Here is a 27,627-nt window from a genome sequence, read left to right as displayed (position 1 = left end):
TGATACGATTCCAGGTAAATTGGAAGCATTGGTACCTATAAGACCATTCACAAACTTTGATTGAGAGCATTCAAGAACTTTGATTTACTGACATAAATATGCTCATCTCAAGTAAATCAGATAATTAAAGATTTATTGCAAAATATAAAAAACATTTGCATGAAGCATGTATTATATTGTTTTTATTTCTCTATAATATATTTATGCTTCACAAGCTCGGCAAAATCACAACTGTGTCCATGTTATTTTAACTAGGGAGCCACTACAAAAAGGAAGTACTAGATATTGTTCAAATTCCACTGTATACAAAATGAAAAAATATATATACCGTATATACTCGTGTATAAGCAGACCCCCTCACTTCAGGACCACCAAAACCAAATAAATTGAAAACTTGTGTATAAGCCGACCCAAAAAAATCCATGCATTTTAGAGAAAAAAAAATTCTTATATTTTCATGCAAAATGAATTGCTTGCGGATATTTACAATAGAAAATGATTCAAACTTTTTAATCCGTTTCTTCCGAGTCTCCAAGCTCATCGTAATCCATCAGATCATCATCATAGGGGGTGCGGCATCTTAGTTTTTATCCTCATCTGGACTGTCATCGCCATTGTCACTTTCAAAGACGATATCATCTTCAGTTCCGTCCATCGCATTGCTGATGCAAAACTTTTTGAAGGATCGGCGGAAACAGAATTTCATGCCTCATGTGCCCATTGGCACACTAGGCCAATGTCAAGTTTCTTCAAGGCACCACTTTTGGTAGTTTTTTTTATCATCGGAACTCATCCATTAGATCCACAAATTCCTTAAATAGTCTTTGAGAGGCTTGTTGATGCTCACATCTAAAGGTTGTACAATCAACGTTAGCACACATGGTATCAAAGCCAATGATGTTTTTGATTTCTTTGCCTCAACTTTGACATTATCTGTTCTGTGGGGTTTGACCATATCCCATACCAATAATGCGTTTCTCGAACACTGCTACAAAAATGACTACTGATTACAGGGGTCGATATTTTCTCATCAAAAACTGACACGAGTATAAGCCAACCCCCACTTGAGGAACAAATTTTTCCACAAAAATACTCGGCTTATACACAAGTATATCTGGTATATAAGAAAAAAAATAGTGTTTGCTTAAAAAAAGAATAAAAAGCTTACTTGGAAATTGTAGGATTATATAGCAGTGCATACCAACGTTCATGGATTTCATGCAAAGTGAACCTACATGAGAACTTAACGCCTCGATAAACATCCCCTAAATCATTTGCCTAAAAATATCAGATAAAAAACAATCTCTTATATTGTATATCAATATTTGACATGTATGAACTACCATACCAAAAGTTACTTGAACAAACATATTGCTAAATGTTTTTTTGAAATCCCCTCCCTCAGAACTCGATGAAAAAGACATAAAATAAAATGGTGAATAATTGAAAAAATATGTTAAGTTTTTTACTTGCCTGAAGAACTGCCAATATCAGGGCAAGATCGTCAGCAGGCTTCCATCGGCCTATGTCTTTTGTGGAATAAGGAACCGGGTTCTAGGAATAAAAAAAATCATTATAACACCATGTAATTACCATTATAACAACCGCATTTCTTATCAATAAAAAATACTGTTTAGAGTGTAACCCCTTTATATGGAATGTATGTCAGTCATCTGTCTGATGGATGACCATGGTCAGATGGCCATTCTCTTGAACCATTATACAATCAGTTATACAATTAGTTTTTGATAGTCCCACCCGAATATATCGTCACTAAATTCATGCTGTATACCATGATATACTACCAATTTCCCAAGGGAAATCATTATTTAACTATAATTTTTACCTGCACTGCACTGATCTGTTGTCACTCTGCATGCAGAATTTTGATGTGCAAACAGAATAACAAAACAAGCTACTATATTAAATATGTACAATGAATTTGTTCGGTGCAGCAGAAACTGACCATGAATGGGCAGCTTAGAGAGGGAGGGTCGATTTTTACTTTTACTCTTGAAGAAAGAAAAGTTCATGATCCATTGTGTGTGAAGTTGGATCAGACTCAAGATTCAAAAATTTACAGAAAGGCAACAAAACAGAAAGGTCTACAAACACGCCAATGCCATTTCAGAAACATCACATCTTTTGTTGAAGTCCCACAAATTAGTTTAAGGGAACATAGGTTCTAATAATAGGAAAAACACGTAAGTACTTACTTTAGTCTTTTTCACTCTTCTAGATGATGGCTTTGGCTAAAAGATCACAATAAAGCACAATTAAAATCCACAAGTTTTTTAAGAATCATTTCAACAAGTTATGTTAAATGAGTATGAAACTTATTTCCACTTAGTATATATATATTTATATTATATTTACATAAAAATGAAATTTATCATTGCAGACACGAGATGCTGACATGAGAAAACATTAACTATGTACACACCAGGGCTGGACAAATAGCAAAAAAGGTGCTCGAAAAAAATTTTAAGCTCAAAAAAAATTTTACCCAAAGGGGAAAAAAATTAAAATATTGCTTCCTTTGACTTTTTCAAGGCATGCTGACCCTCTTTCATGTTGGTGTTGGCAGATATGCTGCTCTCAGCCTGCAACTTAATAACTACATGAAGAAAGTGTTAGGCGACAATACCAATTTTTTAGTCGCCATGGTGGACCGGAGCCTGGGATTCGTCCAGCCCTGGCGCACACAAGTCAGAGTTCCTAGCAAAATCTACTGGATCATTTACCTGAACAAAACCTTGGAAGAAAGAAATAGAATTTAAAATCTTAACCTTCCACACTTCGAATTTTTGTTTTTCGAGTTTAGCCCCCCACAGAACTTTTTCCTTGACTCTCCCTGACTTTTCAAATCACTGGGAATAGAGCAAATGATATTTATTTTGAAACAACGTATATTCATTTTTGTGAAAATATTAAAAAAAAACAATTACAGAAAAGTGTCCCCCCCCCCTCCCCCCAGGTAGGTCCTGCACACTCCTGGGCAGACTATAGTTTCATAAAATGTAAAACATTTGCTGCTCAATTTTTTTGCTACCTGGAACGTCCCCAGTTTTATTTTCAATACAACTGTATCGCTCAAGCTTTTTCCACATGGTTGGCACACGACTGACCCAGCAGAGATCGCATAGATCACAGCAACTGCCATAATCTACAGCAATCACACTTTCTGTAGCGTATCCATAGACCATCCTGTGGAAGAGTCCTTATCTGGTCATTTTTCTTACTATTTATTCTTTCATCTTACCTTTGTTGTGCCCCCCCCCCAGGACCGATTCGTGGGATCACATGCCGCCAATCTCCGCCTCCGCTGATCGGACTTCATTTTATGTTTTCAGTGTTGTCATCCCGAAATATTATTTCTTGAAAACTTGTTTCTATATCTAAATTCGACCTTAAAGCCAATTGGCTTGCCTGACATGTATGGCTGCGAATTTCCCCCTTAAATACCGGTCGGACGCTGTCACAAGCGTATTTTCTCAACTACTTGAAATATTGCATCTACCACTTACATAGTTTTATTGTTCTCAGCTTAAGTCGTTAAGCTAACTTCTAACAAATGTTGTGAACTAAATAACAGATGCTATTGTTCCCAGCTGGTCCGGTTGAAATACTTTTAACTAAGTATTTTTCTAAAGAAAAATCTAAGTGTTGCAGTTCAGCTCTGACAGTTGACTGCCACTCCTGATAGGTTTCAGGGTGTCCTGCATATTGACTGCTGATGGTAACGCCCAGTTCCGACATCTGTGCAGTTCGATCATCATGCGGGTCATCAATCACTTCGAAACCTTCTAGTGGACACCAACTGCCAATGACCTAAACTCCAGGACTCTGTTCCTTGGTTCGTTGCTTCATCTTGAATGGACTTGTGTTGTGTTTATAACCTGAATTGTAATTTTTTTCGTTAAATTTGAGAGAAAAACAAAATTTTGGGCTAAAATTTGGAGAAATTCCTAAAAATTCCTGAGAGAGGAACCCCCAAATCTGGAGAGTTAGCAGGCTTGCTTAAAGGAACAGGGTGTATAGATTAATTGAAAACATCATCAGTATGATCACTCTATAAGAAGAAGGAGGTATACAAAGAGAGATTCAAAGACTAGCTTTCTGCACCAAACACAAACTCTGGCTATATTGCTAGACTGCAATTTACTGCTATTAACGAGTTGGGTTGGAAATGAAGGCGCCATCTATCAGTGGTTGCTGCAAGCTCGTTAGGGAAAATATCTTGTTCTATATATTCTTCCCTCGGTTCAAACCTGGGATCTGGCAGCAACGCTTACAAAAGTAGACGAGTATCTTACCACAATGTCACTCGGGCGCAGACTGGTGTACGGGCCAGTACATGGTATTTATAAAAAGCAAATGTGCAATCCACATAACACTATAAGTACACCAGCTTTGGCCTGGGAAAAGTAGTCATCTTGCATATACAGTCCACAGACAAAAAAGTTTGTGCACCAACACTGAAATGTGTTAAGGTTTTTTCCATATTATTATTTCAATTAATGCTTAGCATATTTCAAATCACTATAACAATGTGAAATAAAATAAAGACCATGCTTCATATATCCAACATCAAATAAGAATTTTATGAAGCTGACCTTTTTGCGTTCTGCCGCAGGTACAGGAGAGGTTTCTAGCTGATATTGTTCACTGCTAGTAACTGTGGCAGGCAAAGATGATTGGGTGGGCGTTGGAACAATAGGATATGTAGATGAGGATGATGGCAATGAAGGAAAAGCTGTGCTGGGTGATGGCCTCGGTCGAGTGGTCTTCACTAAGCTACTTTCAACCACTTCATCATCAAACTTTTTCCGTTTTATTGAACGTGATGAACTCCTCCTCTTTTGGAACTGGTCATTTGAATTAGGTATGACAGGAAAGTTCTGTGAACTTGCTGAAGGAGATGACAAGCTAGCTGATGATGATGATGCTATCGTTGACTGGGGCAGGATGATACCAGTATTACAAGAGAAAACATTTGCAGATGGATCTGAAAATAGAGAAATGTTCACTTTTATGTGTCTTGAAAGTCACGTATGGGCAGCACATAAAAATTTGATAGTGCATTCAAATCTGGCACTACAATTTTTGTGAGGAGAGGGCAAATATGATTTCGTCACCCCCCCCCCCCCTTGAGAAATTCAATGATTTTATAACAGTATTTTTGTTTTTTCCCCAATATTCGTCCCGCCCAAAAGTTTGCAACAGGGGCGATTGCTGATTCAACTATCTGGTTCCTGTCCTGAGTGCATATATAGGCCTTCACATACAATTTAAATAATGTAGCCTATATGCCTATGAAATACAAAAAGTGTGTTTTAAAATTATCAGAAAAGGATAAATGAATAAAGAGCTTCTTAAACTCTTTGTACTTTGCTACTTTTTTATCAAGAGGATTTCACTTGATTCCAGGAATACAGCGGAACTTCAATAAAGTTGGGTCATACTATGAGTGGTTCAGGTTGTATTCAAATAATTTGTTGAGTAACTGTGCAGCATGGTCAGAATGAAAAGTTATGTGACAAGCAACAAAACCGTCATCATTAGGATCTGCCAGAAGTCAGTACATCAAAGTGATTTGCATTCTGAGAGGCAAAAAACAATGCTTGGAATCAATTTGCATACTAATCAATACTTAAAGCTTTCTTTATGGACATTTTATATTTTATCTTGTATATATACTGTTTCTAGTTTTTGCAATTGACTTTTTATTAGGGCTGTAATAAAAAAACAGCTGTAAATGCTGTAATTTTGAAGTGTATGACATCCATATTTGTTAAGGGCAACTTTTTCTCCGCCACCTCATTGGGCAATTTGTCTGTTGTGGTATTTATATTTGTATGAGCATGACTCAAGAGATTGGGATAGCAACTACAGTAAATGATATTCAATATTTTTATTTAACTTTAACTCATTATAGAATTAATACAGAAGTTTTGAAAAACACGTTACCTTGAGTGAGAGAATTACCAGCACCTTCATTCACAGCGAAATTGGTTATGTCCATGGTTGAGCTGTGGGGAAAAAATTAAACTCGGTTGAGACAATGTTTTTTTTCAGGAATTTTCCTTTAATTTTTTTTTCATGTCCATTTCATTTCCGCAAAAAATAAAACAGCACAACATTGAAATTCCCTAACTGTAAAAAGTGAGATTTAACAATGATAATTCAATCAAAAAATCATGTGTAAAATATTTTAAATAGAATTTAGGTTCACCGGTCTAAATAGTTGTACATAAAACGATCAAATAGATACATGTTTATTTCATACAGACATGTAATGCACCTATTACACTCTGTTTTAATCAAGGCTAAATTTCCACATAGGGCCATTCAAGCATTACATAAGCAAATTTGCAGCCATTTTTGACCCCCCCCCCCGTCAGCAAAACTCTGATCCCCTCACCAGCAAAATTTCGTCATCTGCTCTGTCCCTCTGAATCCTAATGCATACTGGTGGGATCAGAGATGTATATGGGGGGGGGGGCATGGGGTGAGCCCCCTGATGATCAAAAATTTATTTTTTTATGCAAAAAAATATTTTTTTAATCTAAATTTCGGTAGAAAATACCTTTATTACCTTTATATGTTAATATAATCATTTCCTGTTAATTTCAGTTATTTGAAGGCTATAAACTCAAAAAATTTATCTTTAACAAGTTCATATTGCGACCCACCCTCTAAGTTATGTAATGATAAATCGCATAAAGGCCCTTGGCCCAAATATGACCCTGGGGGTTATCTGATGCGGCCTGCCCTCCTCAAAGCTAATTTTGTAAAAATGAACTAAGTGGCACGTTTACAGATCACTTGTGTCCCATTGTACAATTTCAGAGCATTTAAGCAGCCCATGGCACATTTTCGGATCACTTAAATGACCTGGGACAAAGTTACAGAACACTTAAGCGATCCATGACACATTTAGAGATCCCTTGAGTGACATCTGACGTAGTTTTAGAGCACTTAAGCAGCCCCAGTGCCATTCTACATCACTCAAGTTACCCACGACATATAATTACAGATCACTTGAGTGATGAGTGCACAGTTCCAGAGCACTTAAGCGGCCGGTCACATTTCCAGATCACTTGGATCCGCAAAACATTTAGAGATCACTAAAGTGGCTCTGCAGGGCACTTATCAATGGGGGGAATGTTACTTCAAGTGCCCACAAACTATCGAAATGTTTTCTCATTTTTGATGCACTGAGATGTCGTTAAAAATATTTCATATTTTCATAAAGGGTTGGTTGATGACATAAGTATTATCCAAACCCCTCCCCACTTGTCACCAAAAGTCAGCAAATCGGGAACCCCCCCCCCCCCTATCGATGCAGACGTAATACTTGACTGGCCCTATAGAGAAGTAGGGCATTTGCTCTGGGTCCCCGGTATTTGAACATTCTATATTTACTAACAAATGATCCCAGAGCCTAGTTGAAATAAGCCCGCCCCCCCCCCCCATGTCAAAGTCAGGTCCTTATACTGATAGTGTAGAAAAGTGGTTCCCAAACGGTTAGTCGCAGTAACCTAATATTTCCAGATTGAAATTAAAGTGCTTAAATACCCTGTTTATACTGCATCAATGACCAGCGCCTGATTCCCACATAAGCCACAACTAGGGAAGGCAGGGAGGGGATACCGGTCCCACAGGTTCTGGACCAGGATGAGCAGTGTTTACTCTTTTTTCCATTCAAGTTTGCAGTGTGGGGAGCGTCAAAATTGACACTTGCCTGTCTCAAAAGAATCATGGGCACCTGGTTGAAGTTATTTTTCTGAGACCCCCCTACCCGGCTAGCATAGGCGGAGATTGACTTGGAAGTCTGGGGGGGGGGACCACGATGATGATGTCAGCTCATATATACATATATACATTAGATCAGTCGGCTCCACCTTTGACGCTATCTCCGCCTATGCCAGCTAGAAATGCCTGCTCATCAATTTCTGAGCTTGCTTTCAAAATTTTTAATCAGATCCCATATTCACGAGGCCCCACCCTCTGTACTTGAGACTGCCCAGGTGGGCCCATGTATTAAAACAGCACTGATGCTAGCCCAAGCCAACAAACTTAAGTTCCCATTTTCGGTTGCAGCCCTGTGCTCACAGTCCCATAATGTTAAGGGCATCAATTTGAACAATTTATAATGTCTATTTAACCATAGATTGAGATAAGTCACGACGACAGCCCTTATGTCAGAGAACCGGTATCAACCCTCTAGAAAAATGCTTCTCAAATGATGCATTGTAGCCAGAAGTACATTCATGATTTTGCTGCCCTTTTTTGCATTCTAACCTAATTTTCCTGACTATTCTTTCCTCAAATTCGCTACCTGTGCTATAACCTGCTTGCCCCTCAGTCCTGCAAGCAAGGGCATTAGGGGGGGGGGGCCCAAAATATGAGAATAGATTTAAAAAAAAAGGGAAAAAGATGGCCAAATCTATTGTTGTATCACTTTGGTCCCCCTAAAATGAAAGTGGCTCCCCCAAACGAAATTTCTAGCTACGCCCCCTGCCTACAAGTACAAGTGTCTCTAAAGTCACTCTTTTAGTCACTCACACGCTTGCACATGTGCCAGGTCACTCACTGACTTTGTCCCTTGCTCTATAGTTTAGTCGTTTGGTCATCCACATGCTTGCTCATGCTTTAAGTCACTCTTTTGCTTACTCACAAGCTTGCAAACTCTAGTTACTCTTTCGCTTACTCACAAGCTTGAAAAACACTATAAGTCACTCTTTTGCTCACTCGCAAGCTTGCAAGTCACTTTTTTAGTCACTCACTGACCTAGTCCCATGCTGTATGGGCACCACCAAACCTAACATGGCCTCTGCTCAGTCCCTTACGGGATATAAGCAGATTACCTTGCGCCTGGGCCATGCTGGACGGTGTATGGGCAGAAGCAGATTTATTGAGGGTTATAAAAATTTCGCCGCCCATCTCTTTTATACAAACTTTCTTAACCAGTCACTCCTCAAATTTGCCGCCCTGGACTACGGTCCGATAAGCGGCGCCCCCCCCCCATCCAGTGAATACGCCACTCGTCATAGCAACCCGATATTTCGGTTATAATAAAGGGGGTTGAATTCTCAATCAATGCTTCGCGATCGGGTGAGATGCCACGAACATGGGAAATTTAGGGCAATCTCCCTGAATAAAAAAATAAAATGAAATTTTATATAGAGAAATTCTTGCCTCATAAGTTTCTATTGCGTAGAGAAACCATTTCGCGCCTTTATTAACAAATACATATTTTTGAATACAATATAATTGAAACAAGATATTTACTTTCATATACCACATGCAATACCAGTTATATAGCCAATGAAACAACAAAACTATAGTGATTGTAGTCCCTTTTCCCCTAGTAAAATACGTTTTTGTTCAAGGTTGCGTACTTACAAATTCATAAACAAACATTTATTTATTTTTTTTATTTGGGATCAAAAGTGATTTTTGGCCATTCCACCTTCATGTGAAATTTTTTGGAAAGAAAAAAAAACTACATTTAAAATTTTCTTTTGTCATCAAATATTGATTTTGATGTACAAGATAATAACTTTTAATAGAGTATAAAAATTGTAATCTGTTTTGAGTATTGTCTTGGTCGGATTCAAATATGGAATGGAGGTCGGATTTTTTTCGGAGTGTGTGTTTTTTTTCCTCGGTCAAAGTCGTCCTTAGTTGCCCTTGGTGCTTTTTCCTCTAAAAATCGTTTTTTTGTAGTTTGAGTTATTTACGACCAAGAAAAAATGAGTTATCAGTTGTATAGAAATACCACTTTAGGGCATACACTGCAAGAAAGTTTGGATGAAATGATCCAAGTAAATATGAGTGATTTTATTTTATATTTACGTTGTGAATAGAAATGAAAATGTATTGTAATAGATCAAGTGCAGTAATATTGCTTGGTCATTTTCAACATTCACTGATAACACTGTTTCCCCTAATATTTCGATGGCTTCCTGAGAGACAAAATTAAATGTTTTCACAAATTTTGCTTATACTATGTGCATTTTTTAAATATTAGTCAACTTTTATAGACATAGATATTTATACAGATAGAATATTGATAATATCACAGGAAGAATATTGACACCTCTCTTTAACAGACATTCACTAACAGCTGTGATTAAGCTTTACGTATCCAAGTCCCAACACAGGAGGCTCGCTCTCTCTCCCCACCAGACTAAAAAACCCTTTCAACAGGCCATTTTATACGAAATTTAAACTGATGGGGCACAAGAAAAAAAAGGGCACTCGAAGCGGAATAAGCTCAATTGTGTTTGTACAAATGATATGAAGAATAACTCCCTCTCTGTGCTAATGAATAACATATGCAAAACAGGAAGGGTGGCAATGTATAAACTTGGAAAAAAGCATGGCAAGAAATCTATCAAGTTTACAGAGCGAGCTGCAATCAAAAATTATGCACAATGGGGATAATGGCACATTGTGTTGGCATTTATTCAAAACAATATAAAAAAACATATGTGAGGTAGAAAATTATTGCATGTACAAAAGGATGCAAGGTGAAATTGTATAGCACATGCAGAAAAATTATTAAGTTTTTTAAAAAATAGATTCATCTCTTTGCCAAAAACAACTAGAAACCAGATTTTAACAAACAGAATTAATTTTAATCAGTATTTAGATGACCATAGGTCTCGTATTTTCCAGAATATTTCTGTATTTTCACGTGCTTTAATAATAAACTAGGTATTTTTCCCACCCAAATGGCCAAGAAAAAGGCCTGATCTAGTTGAAAAATAACTAAGTTGTCAACACTGTTCTAGCTTAAGCGGCACTAAAGAAACACATGCAAACACTGAAACTTTAGAATGAAAATAAAAACAAGAAAAAATTCTACCTTTTTCCGATGTTAAAGTGTAGATGTTGATTTCTATCCTTTTTCAACTATAACAAGAAAACAATCCGAAAAGAACACAATAGATGAAAAACAAATATTCAATTGAAAAAAAAAATCTGAGCAAAAAGTAATTTTAGACAAGTCTGCATTTGCAAATAATAAATTCTCAACATTAAATTCCCAGTTATAATCATCTCAAATTTCATCTTACGTAACACAGCTTCTCCTAAAAGGTCTTCGTGAAAGGTAACATAATACCCCAGGTCTCGATTAGTATTTTTTTTATGGTTTGTTATTACTGTATGGCCCTGCTTGAGAGTGACCACCGCGTTTTCATTTCAACTGGAACCCCAAACCTTAGCAAAAGTTTCATTTCTGTCAATTGGATTTAAATATTTTTTTTGTAAGTAGCAAAAGACGTCACTGAAATGAATATTTTTACGAATGTTATCACTGAAAAAGCCATAATCTTTAGTATGATTGTAAATGGATACATAAACATTCAGCAAGCTGATGGCCCTTTTAAAGTGGGCTCTAAAATGGTTTGTTTATTGTACGTTTTTGAGAACTACGTAAATGCTGCGAGCCATAACCAAAACAATTTACATTTGTTGAAAGGCAATTATACTAGATGTACAGACCATACTTCTTCTTTGTATACCATGGTCTTTCCGAGTTTTTTCCATTGTGTTAATTCTTTGTTTCCCAGTGTTATTCCTGAAGCATTTGCAACTGGTCTGCTGGTGAGAAACAAGTACAATATATCAGTTAGTTCTTTCATTTCCAGTAGAATTTCCTTGCTTGCTAGCTGGCTGCATGGAATCATCTTTTCTTAATTTCAGAAGAAAAATAAAAGCACCCCCCCCCCTCCTTCTCTCTTGAACGTAAAATTAAAATTTTGACAAAAAAAAATCTGAATCTATGAAAGAGTGAAACTTGTGAAGAAATTAAATATGCCAAGTTACTTTTGGAGACGGTTGCAAAAAAAACCAACAACAATAAATATAAATCTGTAAATATAAACAGTATAATACAGATAATGGTAATACAGATACAGTATAATAGTACATTTTTTTTTTAATTTTCTTCTTTTTTTTGTCATTTGTAAAATAATTGTAAGAATCCTGAAGAAAGAGGAAGGGATTAAAGTAAAGGCAAAGTCATCATTGGATTTAATTTGTCAAAAAATCATAATCTCGTGACATTTCATGTTCCCATAACTTCTAAGCATAACCCGAAAGTTAAACGAAACTTATGGGAGAATCGGCTAAATAAATACAATGCCATGATCTGGTCTCACGAAAGTGGTATAAACGGGATTCTCTCTCTCTCTCTCCATATATTTATTTTTTCTTCATTTGCCTCTCTTCGCATCTGGAGACCACCCAATGTTAGAATTTGGACGGTTTTGTGCTGCTACACTGATGCTTATCTATATTGCTCTAAAATAGATGTTTTAACCCCGGCATCTGGCAACAGCCCTGTAACTTTAGATCCTTTCTGTGCCAGGGTTATATAACTAAATCATTTTCACTTTAATGAGCATAAAAAAAATCAATCAATGGTCATATCCTTTGCCTCGCCATCCCCCCATCTGTTCTTTGTCTGACTTTTTACGAGAGCGAAAACTTATTCCAGAGAAGTCAGTCCCTGGAAAACCTGGAAATTTACCTTTTCAGTTGAACTTTCCTTTTCCTTCTTTAAAAAAAAAAGACCAGTCATAAAAAATCGGTTTCGCAAATGGAGAAATCTTTTGTGGGAGTTTTTCCTTGACTCCCGTCATATTGGTAGGGTTTGAAGTTGAAGCTGCTTCGGGAAAACAAGAAAAGGGCTTTGCCCCACCAGTGACATGTAAAAAAAAGTCTTGCCTTTCAACCTTTCCCAAGTGGGATCCTTGATATGCATATTGTTAATATATGCTTCCCTGTTATAGAGGCCATAGTGAGAAAGATGGAATCTGCAAATTTAAAATAAGTGCTATAAAAGTGACAATGAATAGTAATAATAATGGCCAAGCCTTCTTTCTTGCTAAGATCACTAATTAAAGCAGGGGAGTGTCCAATGGTCAGTCATACACTAAGCATGCTATTCTGTTATAGTAGTTTTCAAACTTTGAGGATCCCCCTGGGATTAGAAATAGTTCATGGAAAGTTCAAGAACTTTCAAATGTTCAAATTTACTGAGTTATAAGTTTTGTTAGAGTTCTACAATATATATAGGTTAGAAGGCTATATATATGGAGGGCCTCTCTCCTATGCCTCCTAAGGTTAGGAGTCATATAAGAACATGCACACTGGAAAGCAGTGGTGCTTCAGATTGAGCAATACACTTAACTAGCATCATCTTTGCTGACTCCAAAAGCGATTCATACAATAAATTGCTATGGCCAACTGCTATTATTATTTATATAACAAAATATAGATTAGTTTTTAGCCATTTTAATGCAAAGGGCATGAGACAAAGTTGTGATCATGACCACTACTAAACCACACATGACACATGAACCTTATCCATATTCCTCTTTCTTTTCTTCCATATTCCTCTGCGTGGAACTTCTAAAAACTGTCACAAATGTGTGTGTATGTGTTGTGAACATTTCGTTAAGTTTGTTTCTGTGCAAAGCTTGTTATGTGGCTGCCATGTTCCATCACTTTTTCTAACTATGGGTGAAGTGTGATGATTGAATAATTGTACCATTGTATGCCTGTTGCTCTATGCAGTGAGACTTTTTAACGGGGAGATCAATTCACAAATCGAGAACAAATGTGATCATGGCCACCAAATCACACCTGATAGCAGTACGGTAGAACCTCGTTATAGCAGACTAATGGGGTGGAATGTTTTCCATTGTAAAAAAAGTTTGGTTTGTAATAAAAAATTATGATAGGGGTGTAATGCTACAGGGTGTACATCAATGGAATCACAGTTGTTAGCTGTAAAAAGTGGTTATTATATATCAAATAAAAAACAGCCCTCAACATAGTGTTCCGGATAATTTCTGAAGTCCTTGAAATGAATGATCATAGGATGAAACAATTTTCAGGAAGTCACAGATTTATTCATCGAAAACAGCTACTTACAATTATTCACAATCTCGCATTGAGAATAAAGTCTCCACAACACTGACTCCTCTCTTTATTCCTCTAATCATTTTTAAAGAGGCATCAAATTTTCCAGAAATTCCACCGTAGTACCAGTCTGGTGGCGCCACTATTTGGAGTTCAACAGGGACCTTCCAAGACCTTCTCAATCTTCCCATACAATTCAAGTGTTTAACTTTATACTTCCGGTTTAGCAACATGAATGAATGAACGCCAGAACTTTGCCAGTGGACTTATCCCGTTGCCGAGATCTCTTCCAGCCCAGCTTCGTGGCAGAGTCTGGAACACTTTATTTAGTGTCAAAAAAAAAACAAACATACAAACTTTTTTACAACATATTTTCCCCGGACAATTGGGTACTGTCGCGATTAACAAATTTTGTGATGATTACAGACGAGATGGGATTAGGAGGTGGAGAAGTTTCTGGGTTTAGTTAAGATGAATTTACACATATTAGGATGGAGGTATGTTTTAAAAGCAATTGAGCCCCCCCCCCCCCCCCCACAGCCATCTCACCTGTTATCTTACACTTGCCATATTATATACACAGGATACAAAAAGAAAGAGAAATGAGAATCTTATTGTGAAATAATATATATATATATCCATCGGAGCGAGTCATCATCTCGCTTAAAACCTTATTGGTGAGCAAATGGGTTTGATAACTTGCGACTAGAAGGCAGCATCAGTTTTATTGGGTTGAGTTCACTCGCTCCGGTGGATTTAATGATAATATACAAAATAGAAGTATTGTGTGGGGGAATATATACAATTAGGGAGCACCCGTGGCATCTCGCTTAGCACCTTATTCGATGAGCAACATGCCGGTTTAGCGACAGGAGATTACTGTCCCGAGGGGTTCTCCAGGGTTCGTACGGTCCTTGAAAAACAAAGAGTTCATTTTCAAGCCTTGAAAAAAATAATGATGGCTTATAAGTGCTTGAAAAAAATTATTTTGTGTGAATTTCTTCCATAAGTTTTTGTCTTCCTTCAACTCGATTCCCTCTAAACCATATTCCACTAGGGTGACAATGTGTAGAGCATCAAGGGTCAAATGATTATGTGACAATGTTCAAAGCAGGACATATGATCACGCATACCTGAGGTATTTCTATGTTTAAAAAGATGTTGCCTAAAATATGGCAGCAAAAAATTGCATCGCTTCAAAATATTTTAAACTATTGAATGTCAGTTGAATATATGTGGGCTGACCATATTTCCTTGATAAAAATAAGGGAAAATCGCCAATTGTCACCAAAAATGTTAAGGGTAAGCAAAGTTGCCAATTATTGTTAAAATTGCCAAAAAAAAGCAGAAAATGAAGCACCATTGTATTGAAGCAGAAGATTTAAATTGATTCTATATGAGGGGGGGGGGGGGGAGAACATGACAATATTTAAAGTCATAATTATCATAATGTAATTCATAGGATTAGGAAAATAATTTGAATACTTAATTTCAGTAAAGAATAAAAACTTCAATAGGCTTTATGGAAAATAATAGGACATTTTTTTCATGAAAAAATTCAAATTGGGATGGCCAAAATTACATGAAAATAAGGGAATGTTCCAGGAAATACAGGTCATATACACTATCTACCAATAAGTATTTGGACACCTATGCAAATGACGATATCTGCGGTCCTGAGCTACGTCACGTCCTCCGCCGGTATATAACGTGTAGGAAACAACATCGGCATTAGTCGCATGCAAGATGCCGCGCAGTTCAGAGCTCTCTGATTTCGAGAAAGGTATAATTATCGGGTATCACAAAAATGACCGATCCTTAAGGGACATATCTAGCGAGCTGTAGTACCCAAAATCGACAGTGGCTTATGTGATTAAGAAGTGGAAGGTGAGCTGTGATTGTCAGAATTTGCCCCGAGTCGGCAGACCAACGAAACTGGGAGATAGAGACCGACGGGTGCTGTCCAGAGAAATTGGAAGAACCGCACCCAACCGATGGCCCTCATCCACGAGGAGTTTCAACAGGCATCCGGGAGTATTGTTTCAATGAATACCATTCGTAAGGAAGCACATCTGATTGGTTTTCATGGTCGTGCTGCTGCCCATAAGCCTTTGATCACAAAGTCCAACCGCGTTGCTCGGTTAATGTGGTGCAAAGCACATCGAAATTGGACATCGAATTGGATCGTAGATCAGTGGAAACGGGTTCTTTGGAGCGACGTATCAAGGTTCACCCTCTACCGTTCGGATGGCAGAGTCTGGGTCTGGCGTCTGCCTGGAGAACGTCTCCTGCCAGAATGCATTGTGCCAACAGTCAAGTTCGGCGGAGGTGGAATTATGGTCGGGGGTGTTTCTCCTGGTATGGACTGGGACCCTTGGTCCCCATTCATGGTAAGCTCAACGCCGATACCTACTGCACTATTTTGGATGACAATGTGCTTCCTACGTTGTGGCAGTTTTACGGGGTGGACCCCTGTTACTTCCAGGACGACAATGCCAGCTGTCATACTGCGAGGTTAACCAAGGCTTGGTATGGTGCCAATGGGGTTCATCGAATGGACTGGCCTGCCCAGAGCCCAGACCTGAACCCTATCGAGAACCTCTGGGATTAGTTGGATCGCCGAATTAAGGGGTGCCCTACCCGTCCAAAATCGGTGAAGGAACTGACATGTCTTCTCCAAGCCGAGTGGAAGAAAGTACCACTAGCCGTCACGCAAAGACTTATGGAAAGTATGCCCCGGAGGGTTCACACTGTAATTGCCTCTCGTGGAGGCTCTACCAACTATTGATTTTGAATAAAGTTAGTTTTTCTTTTCTACCACAGGTGTCCAAATACTTATTGGTAGATAGTGTAGTCACCCTTGATATATGATTACATGCTTTTTAATTTTTTTTTTCATCGAAGGCAAAGTTCAATACTGTTTCAAGCATAAAATGATTTCTGCTTAAATGTTATTTGCATACTGAACTACAGTGGCTTTTTTCAAAAGCAAGACCTTTAAAACTTGACATTGTCTACAAGTTGAAATGAGAATTATAGGCCTAATTGTTTTAAAAAAATATATAGCTTTAAATAATTGGCGTTTCGAAATTAAAAATGAGTAAATGTTGAATATAAATTTAAAAAAAACCAATTTAATTTTTTTTTAAAATCACTGTTTTTATTTTTTTATCAACCGCGATATGAATGTCCTTGAATTTTAAAATTTTGCCTGGAAAAGTGCTTGAATTTTTTTACTTTCAAGGAGTATGAACCATGTTCTCCGAAAATCGTGCTACTGATATTTTTCATAACAATAGGTTGAACTGAAAACGTGCACATGTACACTGTATTAATCTTAATTTTTCCAGCTGGGGATGGTATGAGTCATGCAGTGCATTAAAGTTCATGCAAAACAAAACAAAGATCAATGTTTAATTGCTTGCTTAGAAATATTTTTTAAATGAGTTAATACTTTTTTATATATTTAAAACAAGTTTTACCCTCGTCAGATAAAACTTTTACAATTTTTACAATAAGCGAAGTCCCTTATGTAGGCTCTGTTATAGTGAGGTTCTAATATAAATATACATAGGTGATCGAGAAAAAGTTGCCCATAGCAAATATGGATGTCATACATTTCAAAATTACAGCAACCCTAATAAAAAGACAATTACAAAATCTAGAAACAGTATATATACAAGATAAAATATTATACAATGCCCATAAAGAATAGCCTACTTATAGTTGTCTTATTCTAAGTAAGGATAGCTTTTCGTTTTACCCCAACATGTTATCGTATTTATTCTTAAACGTTTCAATTGTAATAGAATTTATTACCTCCGGGCGTAAGCTATTCCATTTATTAACAACCGTATTGGGGAAAAAAATTCTCGTGACACCATAACCTAGAATTTTCCCTTACCAATCAATACTGGTGTCCCCGTGTAAAAGCAGTCAATTGACGGTGTTACAATAATTCATGGTCCATTCTGTTCATACTGTTAAAAATTTTGACTGCTTCAATTATGTCTGCTCGACACCTGCATTCATCCAATGTGAACATATTCAAAAAAAGAAGTCTGTCTTAATAACTCACGCCTTAAGAACATGTGTAGAAGAAGAACTCTGCACTCCTTAAGAACTCTGCACCCCTTCAACCAAGTCTATGTCCCTCTGTAGGCATGGTCTCCAAAACCTTACAGCATACTCCAGTCCAGCACAAACTAAGCCTCAGAAAAAGGGGAAGAATGCCTTTGGGAGAATGTGAAGATGCCTTTTTGAAAATAAAACCAAGCATTCCATTCATTTTTTTAACCACAGCTGAACAATGTTCAGAAAACCTGAACCGTTCGTCAATGAGAATTCCTATATCGGTCACCGTAGTTGCATCCAGGATAGTGACACCATTCAATTCCTAAGAGAAACATTGGTTGTTCGAGCCAAAATGAGCGACCTTGCATTTGTCAATACTAAACTTCGTGCTCCATTCATTTGCCCATGCTCCAATCCTGTTTAAGTTGGTCTGGAGCAACTCCCTATCACTTTGATTCCCAACTACCCCCATTAGCTTCACACCATCTGCAGATTTGCTAGCAATCCGATCAATACCCTGATCGAGTTTATCAATAAAAAGTGAAAGGGGTGGGGGGGGGGCCAAGGGCACTTCCTTGAGGGACTCCACTTGTGACGCCTGTCCAATTAAAGTATGACCCGTTCACCATAACTCGTTGCGACCTATCTCTTAACCATGATTCTATCCGATTCAGCAAGTTTCCCACAATTAAAATTTCGTGTAAACGCCTCAAGAGTTTACCATGTTGGACCCAATCGAATGGCTTCTGGAAATCAATGTAAACAACATCTACATTTTTACCCTTACCCAAAGTCTTAGGCTAAGAACATAGTGGAAGCGGCGAGCAAAGTGACGAATGATAAGGAAGAGAAGTGAGACGAGAATATAGCTGCGAACAGGGAACATTGCACATATAGTGGGGGCGTTCAATATAACAGAGAGTATCAAAAAGAAACTCTCAATCAGCTTGGTTTTTTTAAAATTAAAGAATGCTTAAAAATTTCATAATTATAGAAGCAAATATAATCATAGACACAAAGGAGGGTAGTTACACATGACTTCCCCTTTCTGAACCCATACTGATTATCCGACAATACATTATTCTCGTCTATCCACTTCACCAATTGTCTGTTCATAATAATTTCCAAAATTTTCGAGAGAGACCTCATCAAACTCACTAGAGGCTAATTGGACACAGCCTCTTTACTACCCCCTTTTAAATATCAGAACAACATTTGCAAGCTTCCAATCTCTTGGGACATTACCCTCAGCAACACTAGTCCTGTAAATCTGTGACTGGGCCCAACAATTCATTAGCACATTTCCTGAGGTCCTTGGGATGGATATAACCTGGTCCTGATGCTTTTCTTGCACATTTATTTTTTAGAAGACTTAGGACCTCCACATTTTCCACTTGAATATTGTTGAGGATATTATCACCCCACGCAACACCAGTACATTGAATAACATTTTGTCTCTTAAAAACCGACGTGAAAAAGTCATGAAAGCACTACACATGTCTACATTGCTCTCTATCTTAGACCCTCTTATCGAGGAGGGGCCAACTGTCCCCTTGCATCCATTATTGACATACCTAAAAAAAATGATTTTTGTCAGAGCCACTCTTATCTGCCAACCTAGATTCAATTTCCTTTTTACTATCCCTTTCTTTAGTGCTCTTCTTTTATCAGTAAGCAATGACAGGTCAGCTCATCCCTCATCCATTTTTATACTCTCTGAATGCTCTTTTCTTTTCAAGATAAAGGTTGCATACGCTATCCATGAACCATAAGGGGGGGGGGGGCCACAATGTATAAACACGCTTTTTTTCGAACAAAGGCTATGATGTCATGCAAAACAGGGAGCTGCTTCATACTAAATTCTTCTCACTGACTTATCACCCCTACTGATTCCAACCAGTTTTTGAAAACTTTCGCTAACCGTTCTCTCTCAAAACATCAAAGTTAATTCTTCAAAAACAAGGAACCAGTCTTTTGTTATCAACTTTACTGGAAGAAAAGTTACGGAAAAAAGTAATGACACACAATGTAATCACTCGATAACATGAAACATTGTCCAGAGAAGTTTCATTAACAAGTTCGAAAAATAATCTTTCTATTTTAAAAGAAGGTGATTAAAGTAGCATATGGAGATATTTTCTTTTGATTTTTTCCAGTATTTTTTCATTTGATCAGTTAGAAAGAAAGAGTACAGGGATATTCCTATGCCCCTTCCTGTATATGCTTCAATTACAAATCATGAGGGTAGCCTACATCTATTCTGATACATCACGTGTCTATGATCAGAAAAACTACATTTTCTTCTGAGAGATACAGCTTCTTCCCTCAGCTCAAGATATCAAAGAAACTATATTCTGAATATTATGCTGAGGAAAGAAAATCCATCTGGTTTCCTCTGGGTCATGTTTCCAGTGGTGTAGATGGTATCATGCTTGCCTGGTTTGTGTCACGGTGAAGATCAGATTACTTTTTTTATCGAGTTCACCTCTGCATAATATCCAGAGAATATCTGTTTCCAAAATTCTCATTTGATCATTTTTTGTCGCACCACGGTCATTTTCTGCACACGAGGGCTAATTAGACTGGGACCTACAATTGCATAAATTCTGTATCTTAGAGTGAAGGTGATTATATAAGAATAGCTTCCTTTATCAAACAACTTTGGTTTAATTTCTTTTGTTTTGAACTTATTTCTGAAAATTTATCTAATTTTAAAATAATTTTTTAAGGTCTTAATCTAAAGGTTTTTCTAAAAATCTTTATAACCAAATTTTTAAAACCTCTTATCATGACCCGGAGAATATTCTCGAACTAAAAGTTGTCATTGGGGATGATTATACCAAAAATTGTTTTGTTGTAAATGTTTTAGGTAATGAAAACTGGTTTGTATTTCACAATATAAACAAAATTAGTAAAAAAATTTAAATTATTTAAAAGAAAAATGAATATTCTCGATTATTCTCCAATTTTTACATCCAGGAGAATATTCTCACAATATTCTCATTCTTCGGAGAATATTCTCACCTCACATCTCTAGTGACTCACACCCACTTTTAATTTATCCTATTCCAAATTTTATTGTGCGATTTTATTTAATTTCTCAATAGCAGAAAAAAAAGGCAAGTGAACCCATTATTTTGCTGCATGTAGTAAAACTAAATAAAAGTAGGTTTAAGCCATATGCAGTATTTTTGTAAGTACAATGTACATACTGTACATTAAATACATTATGTATTTAATTTTTTTTTCAGCCAGATACATTTTCCTTGAAACATTATAAAAAAAAATGAAAGAATATCCTAATTCTATCAATAGAATATACAATTTTAAGGAGAAGTTAAACTTTATATTTTTAAAACACTGGATATTACGATCTCCCAATATATAATGTCTGTTATTCATGAAACAAAGGTATAATAACAGGGGTCTGTCCAGCCAAAATTTGGGTCTGTTTTCCGGACCCTTCACAAAATTCTGGATCTAAAAAACAGGCCCTTCACAAAATAAAAATTAATGAAACCATATATTTGGAATTTAATTTCTTTTGTGATAGATTAATTTGATTACTTCACTTCCTATAAAACTACTTATTTTTCACAAAATTAATGATAATTTTCACGAAAATAAGGAAAATTTTCACAAAAACAGGACCCTACAAAAAAAGTCTGTACAGACCCCTGAATAATAATAAAAGATCAAAGAGAAATTTCATGTGAAGTTTAAAAATTATCTCTTTGTAAGACACGTGTTTGATAAAGCATAGAAACGTTATATTGAGTGTTTTCTATAGTGTGGGGAAAAAAAGGTAAATATTCTTCTACTGAGTTCATTGCACTGAAATATTAAACTATATATTCTTAAATATAAGGAAAAATTTCCAAAGTCGTAGAGTTTTACCGTCAAACAAAGTAAGTTTTGATCAGATGGCTCAAAAGTAATTCATGCGAGAATGGTAACATTGATGCTAGTTAAGTATAAAATTTTCACAATGCCAGTTAAGGGTTAACATTAATTGTCCTTTTCTTTAACCAGAATTATCAAAAACAAAGTATAAATGGAGTTACAGTAAATAGAAGTTTTACTGAAATACTGGTTTCAAAGCAAATGTTTTGACTTTTAGTTTTAATAAATCAAATTTGATGTCTGGTTTGAGTTTATTATTACTAAATGACATACTTTTTCTGTTACAGTGTGGTCAAATTACTCATCAACTTGCTCTGAAAGTTTTGTTGCAGTTTGATAAGGTAATTAACACAGCTCTAGCCAGCAAAGTGAGGTCTAGGCTGACATTCAAGGTAAATGCATTGCTTCTTTTTTTTCTTTGAAATATAGTTTTAAACATGTAGGAAAAAATTTTAATAAATCTCATTCAACAACCTCAAAACCTTATTTTTTAATGCAAATATCAATCTTGTGTGGGAATGTGGAACAAATTAACAGGATCTCAATTACAGCAAAACCTCCTTTAACGGCTACTTTGGACATGGAAACGGCTGTGCAAAACTAATAAATTCTTCAGTGCGTAGAGTTCTGTTCACTATATCATATAGCTTTTTACAAGATTCATCAGGATTTTGTTTAATGTATAAAATGGAAAGTTTTATTTGTAAATCTGGAAAACATTGCTTGATACTTCCCTGTTACAGGGACCTTGGTGAGAACAAGAATTGGGTGTTTATTAATTAAGATGGAAACCCACCAATAGGCTCCTATAATATTTTCCATTATTTTTACAGTATAACTGTGGCTTATTAGGGCTTTATTGATTTATAAATTATCATTAGTAGTATCATTATCATGGGAGTTATATCTTTTTTCCATGTTAAATAGCTATTTTTCTGTATGCTGGCAGAGGTCTGAGGGGGTCAAGCATATAAGAGCAATCAATTTTCGATTGTGATATATTTCTGTGAAGAAATTTTAATTGTAATCTTGTTATACCTCATTGCCCCATTATAATTTTCTTATTTTTCAGGCAGGACATTTGGACACATATAGATTTTGTGACAATGTCTGGACATTTGTTCTCAAAGACGTTGAATTCAGGGAAGTGCAAGAGCTAGTAAGAGTTGACAAATTAAAAATAGTCGCATGTGATGGAAAAGGTAATTTCATTAATTTTTTTTTATTCAGTAAAAACCAGGTATGCAAAAAATGTCACCTTAGATGTAGTTATCTTTGATAAAATTCATCTACTAAACTGTACATAATTATGAATGAGAAGGTAAGCCTCTTGTAGTTTTATGTTAACAGAGTTTAACTTTCAAAACAATAACAAATATTGAAAAGTTGTATGTATTGTAAGAGTTCCAAGATATAAACCTTTGAATATATTACAATATTTCTCTAGTCATCTTAAGAGCATTGGCATAACACAGCATCCATATATGCAAGTAATGTTGCCTAAACAAAGGCTAGACAAGTTATCCAATTTCCTCTTTGTTTGTATTGTCATGCTTTAGTTGTTCAAGAAAAAATATTTTACTTATTCTGACATAGAGGTTGATTTTTTTGTATGATCTGTATCAGTTCTTTTTATATTTTACGTACAGCACAGAGAAGACTTAATTATACAGTCGTTCCTCTGTATTCATGGGGGGTGATAGAGAATATGGAAAATCTGTGAATAACACAAACCATGAACTTTTACTTTTTTAGACATCTCATTTATATCTGCTTTGTGGCAAAAGTAGAAGGGGTATCCATACAGTGATTCTCACTATATTTTCTGAGAGAATATTGCTGTCTGTTAGCTATTTCATTTCAGTCAATTTATCTATATATATATAAAATTGATTTTCTGTCTGTCTGTGTGTGTTCTCTATACAAATCTACAATTTTAGATCGATCGGCGCCAAATTTTGCATATATACCAAATGGGACCCGACTTGAACGATAGGCTACTTTAAAAGTTTGTCAGAGCAGGGCAGGGCAAATGCCCCAAATGGGCAAAAAAACTGTCGGGCAACAATGGTTTCTCGACCTTAACAATCACTTTCCGAATGTTTACTTTGGTTACCATGGTTCCTTAGCAATGCGTTTCAGACGTGTATATGGCTTTACAATGGTTTGTCGCTTCTTTAACACTGCCAGTGTATATGTATAACAGTTTATGCCTTTATAATGGTTTGCCACTTTTTTCAATAGTCGTCAGAATCATCATCAGCATCACTTTGAAGGTCAGCCAAAGGATGATCCCCATAGATATCAGTGTTAAAATCGCAAATTTTACTGCATAAATGCGGAAATTCACTGGGAGTTTCCTGCCACATAAATAATTTTAAAAATTGTATTGAATTCTCGATTTTTGAAATATTGACTTTGCTTAGAGATATACGAAGCCCAGGAGATTAAATATGAAGTAATTAGCTGGACCTACTTTTGAGTTGGATATATTCATGCAATAACATTGATTTCAACTTTTTATTTATATCTTCTCAAGCATGAAAATTAATGTCTCCACATTGTCTTTTGATATTCAAACTGCATAAATTCATGTGGGGTACGATATTTTAAAATTAATTATGGGCCTGTAAAAAGTACATCGAAAAAATTCCACAGCTTTAATTAAGCATTTTTGGAAGCTGAAACTGGCAGATGGATAACTTGAAGTTCCGGGGGGGGGGGGGGGGGCGTCGAAATACTGAGCGACCCTTAAAAAAGGGGGAAAATATATATATATATATATTCATTTCTATGTTTCTTTAAATCTAGATTTGTTTATTTCATGAAGTCACGCAGGAAGTCACCATATTGGTTAACTTAGACACGGTTTGCATGTCCCTCAAAGAAAGAGGGAGATATCACGTGATACAAAAAGCCTCATTCAAGAAAACCCGGGCAGCACCGGGTATTATAGCTAGTTCTCAATACTTTGACTTGTGGTAAAGACCATTTAAGTGTATAATTTCTATAGTGAAGCCCTGTTTGACTCGAGGAGTCCTTTTTAGTATGCAATTTATATGGCAGAACCCTTTAGGCCTCCTATTTTATTTATTAATCAAATTTTTCTGATTCATTTTATTTTCCTCGAGTGGCTGTGGACCCTCTGGGAAGTGCACACGGAGCACCGGTTAAAAACTTCTGTTAGAGGATGATATTTTACTTATGTGACCTCGCCCTTCAACGAGGGCAATGGCTAAAATTGGCTTAAGTTGACAGAGCCATGTTCGGTTTGAAAGAAAGAAAAAGTATGGCAACAAGGCTTCCTCTTCTAATTTTTCTATATGTGAAAAACAGAGCATAGATGTATTTATATCATGGAAACAATCTATAGACACTTTAAATTTACAAAGCCCTTGTGTTTTATTCCACTTAGTTGTTCCGCTTTGATTGTCCACTTTTAATCTTGATCATTACGCGTGTCACTTCAGTTTCAGGAGCAGTCAGTTAGATTAATCCCTTCCCTGTCGATTTCTGAATTGCTGAAATTACTAATTCTCGTATTTCTTCCATGTCCACTTCATTGAAAATTTCTCCATCCATCTGCTTTGCTAACATAACAATATCTTTCATTACATCATAACATTTTCAGCTGGCTCCGTGGAAATTTATGTATCCTCAGGCACACATTGTGGCCAAACGTTCTTCAAATGCAAGGTGTTCCCATCTTTACAGCTTCCACAGTTCTAGCAATAACACTAATGGCATAAGTGAAATCCATCCGCAGTTTCAAGATGTTTCCTGCATTTGTATCTTCTTTAAATGCCTGTACAAAGCATCATTGAGTAATGTGTATAGTGAGCCACAAATGTTTTCATAACATCCAAAAAAGCAGCTGAATGCTGAGGTGGAGTAAGAAGGCATATAGAGGACTCGAGCACTAGGAAAAACTTCAAGTGGAGGTTTTTAAGCGTATTTTTACTAGCGTTTATTTTTAACTAGCCCTCGCGTGCAGAAAATGACTGTGGTACTGATAATTTCTTAATAATTTAAGGTTCAGGTTGAGCTAGAAAAAGTCATATTATCAAAGTTGATTACAAAATTATATAAAGAGGAATTGACTGAACTTAAACAATGTAATAGATGCAAAAGTCATGTAAATGAGACGCATATACAGGGTCTAATTATATATCATGAAAGATTTCCCATTATTTTTTTAGAAAATGATTTAAAACAGTTAAATTGTCAGTTTATCTAATTTTTTATTCCATTTTAAATATATTTCCTGTTAGATTTTTGTTGAAATCTCAAGTATAATGTAAAACTTTGTTCTTTGTTTTGAATGCTCACATGTAAAAATCATGTTAACCTTAGATTTACAGAAATCATTGGTTTTAGTCTTACTATGATCAATCAATGGAGTCTACTTCTAAAAACTGATCATAACCCTATTGAATGTTTACTTCTAAGGTGAAAGCTGAGATAAGAGCACTTATCTCAGCTTTCACCTTCTCGGGTCAAGCAAGTTCATTGTTTTGCATGTTTGAAATGAAATTTTATCAATGACTCTGATCTTAGAGACAACCATTCACAGCCTCGAACGAGTACTTTTATGCTAATGAGTGTATTAAATGAAATTTTATTTGTTTCACTGCATGTTCAACTTATATATCACCCACCCAAACTCGTTTTTGTCAATAACATTGGGAATTTGAATGCCCTGATTTATTGCAATTAAACTAATCTATTGTCAAAAACTCAGGTCAACAGACACTCTCTCTAAAATTTTTACTTGGACTATTTATTAGATAATGGACTATTAGAATAGTCCATTTTTCCTCATGTTAAGATAAAATATGGTAATATCACATCATACGTAAACGCATATAAGAAGACCTGATTTTTTGGCTTAAAATTTGTCAGAAATTTTCATTCTTCTTCTTCATTGAAAATATTTTGTTTTATGATATAAAAAAATAGAATATTTAACATAGAAACCCCATCAAAATTTCTCATCACTTATCTGATGCATCCCAATCAGCTATATCAATTAGTTTATTATCATATGTTGTTACTTACTTCCCATATATAAGACCCCCTCCTCCATTTTTGAGACCCGATTTTCTGCAAAAAGTTCTTTATACACGTTAAAAAGCTGTAATTCTAAGTGTGTTTTTTGTCAATAAAATTAGGTCAGGGAGTAGTTGTCTGTCAAAGATAGTGCAGTAGAATGAAAAATCACTAGTTCTGACGCTAACATATTAGTTTATTTTGCATTTTTGGTGAAAATAATATTCTATGCTTTTGTGAATTGACTCTATGTTGTTCTTTTCAGAGGAAAAACGAAACTAGTCTTCGTGCAATTTCCCCCTTCTTGAGAAGTAATGTAAATATCTAGTTATGTTTAGTCTGAAATATGCATGTGTGGCATCAAAGCATTCATCCTGTGTTGAAGTATATTTTGTATCTGTTAACATTAATTAAAAGTGAATCATTAAAGTTGCTGGCATTTCATGTGCTGTCTTTGTTAACTATATTCACTATTATTTAATGATATTCACAATTTTTAAAATGTGTTTACGTGGTGTTAAACGGTTCTTAACCTTTAGTGTTACAAGGACCTCTTTTGCCAATTAGATGGCCATGAACCATTACTGAATAATATTTGGCATATAATGTAAAAAAAAATCGGCCCAGCTCATGGACCCTGGTTAAGAACCACTG

At 36.0% G+C, this 27,627-nt stretch overlaps 2 protein-coding genes across 2 annotated transcripts in view; one reads left to right on the top strand and one right to left on the bottom strand.

The window, feature by feature from the left end:
• The window catches only part of Rcd5 (microspherule protein Rcd5), a 33,232-nt gene extending 23,795 nt beyond the window's left edge, over positions 1–9,437 (bottom strand). The window contains exons 1-6 of the mRNA XM_089252706.1: positions 9,298–9,437; positions 5,971–6,032; positions 4,617–5,008; positions 2,217–2,252; positions 1,474–1,554; positions 1,169–1,278 (exon numbers count right to left, since the gene is read on the bottom strand). Coding sequence (XP_089108832.1) covers positions 1,169–1,278; positions 1,474–1,554; positions 2,217–2,252; positions 4,617–5,008; positions 5,971–6,025 — 674 coding nt within the window. The 5' untranslated portion in view covers positions 6,026–6,032; positions 9,298–9,437. The remainder of the gene's footprint in view (positions 1–1,168; positions 1,279–1,473; positions 1,555–2,216; positions 2,253–4,616; positions 5,009–5,970; positions 6,033–9,297) is intronic.
• A 251-nt stretch (positions 9,438–9,688) lies between these two features.
• On the top strand, positions 9,689–27,417 carry TfIIA-S (general transcription factor IIA subunit 2). The gene is made up of 4 exons (XM_089252719.1): positions 9,689–9,833; positions 22,212–22,316; positions 22,997–23,126; positions 27,239–27,417. Exons 1-4 carry the CDS (start codon positions 9,762–9,764, stop codon positions 27,253–27,255), a joined length of 324 nt encoding a protein of 107 aa, XP_089108845.1. The 5' UTR covers positions 9,689–9,761; the 3' UTR covers positions 27,256–27,417.
• The last annotated feature ends 210 nt before the right edge of the window (positions 27,418–27,627 follow it).

The sequence above is a fragment of the Pholcus phalangioides genome, unplaced genomic scaffold (genome assembly GCF_987345545.1).
Source record: "Pholcus phalangioides strain wild (caught in Gottingen) unplaced genomic scaffold, Ppha-v1.0 ptg000030l_1, whole genome shotgun sequence".
Lineage (NCBI taxonomy): Eukaryota > Metazoa > Arthropoda > Arachnida > Araneae > Pholcidae > Pholcus > Pholcus phalangioides.
Note: the sequence above shows the minus strand (reverse complement) of the source record. Positions and strands in the feature narration are given on the sequence as shown.

Excerpts from the sequence above, each read along its gene's own strand:
- TfIIA-S (XM_089252719.1), top strand. The coding sequence starts at position 9,762 with ATGAGTTATCAGTTGTATAGAAATACCACTTTAGGGCATACACTGCAA. Across the intron at positions 9,834-22,211 it reads GTTTGGATGAAATGATCCAA|TGTGGTCAAATTACTCATCA; the intron begins GTAAATATGAGT and ends TTTCTGTTACAG. Across the intron at positions 22,317-22,996 it reads GGTCTAGGCTGACATTCAAG|GCAGGACATTTGGACACATA; the intron begins GTAAATGCATTG and ends CTTATTTTTCAG.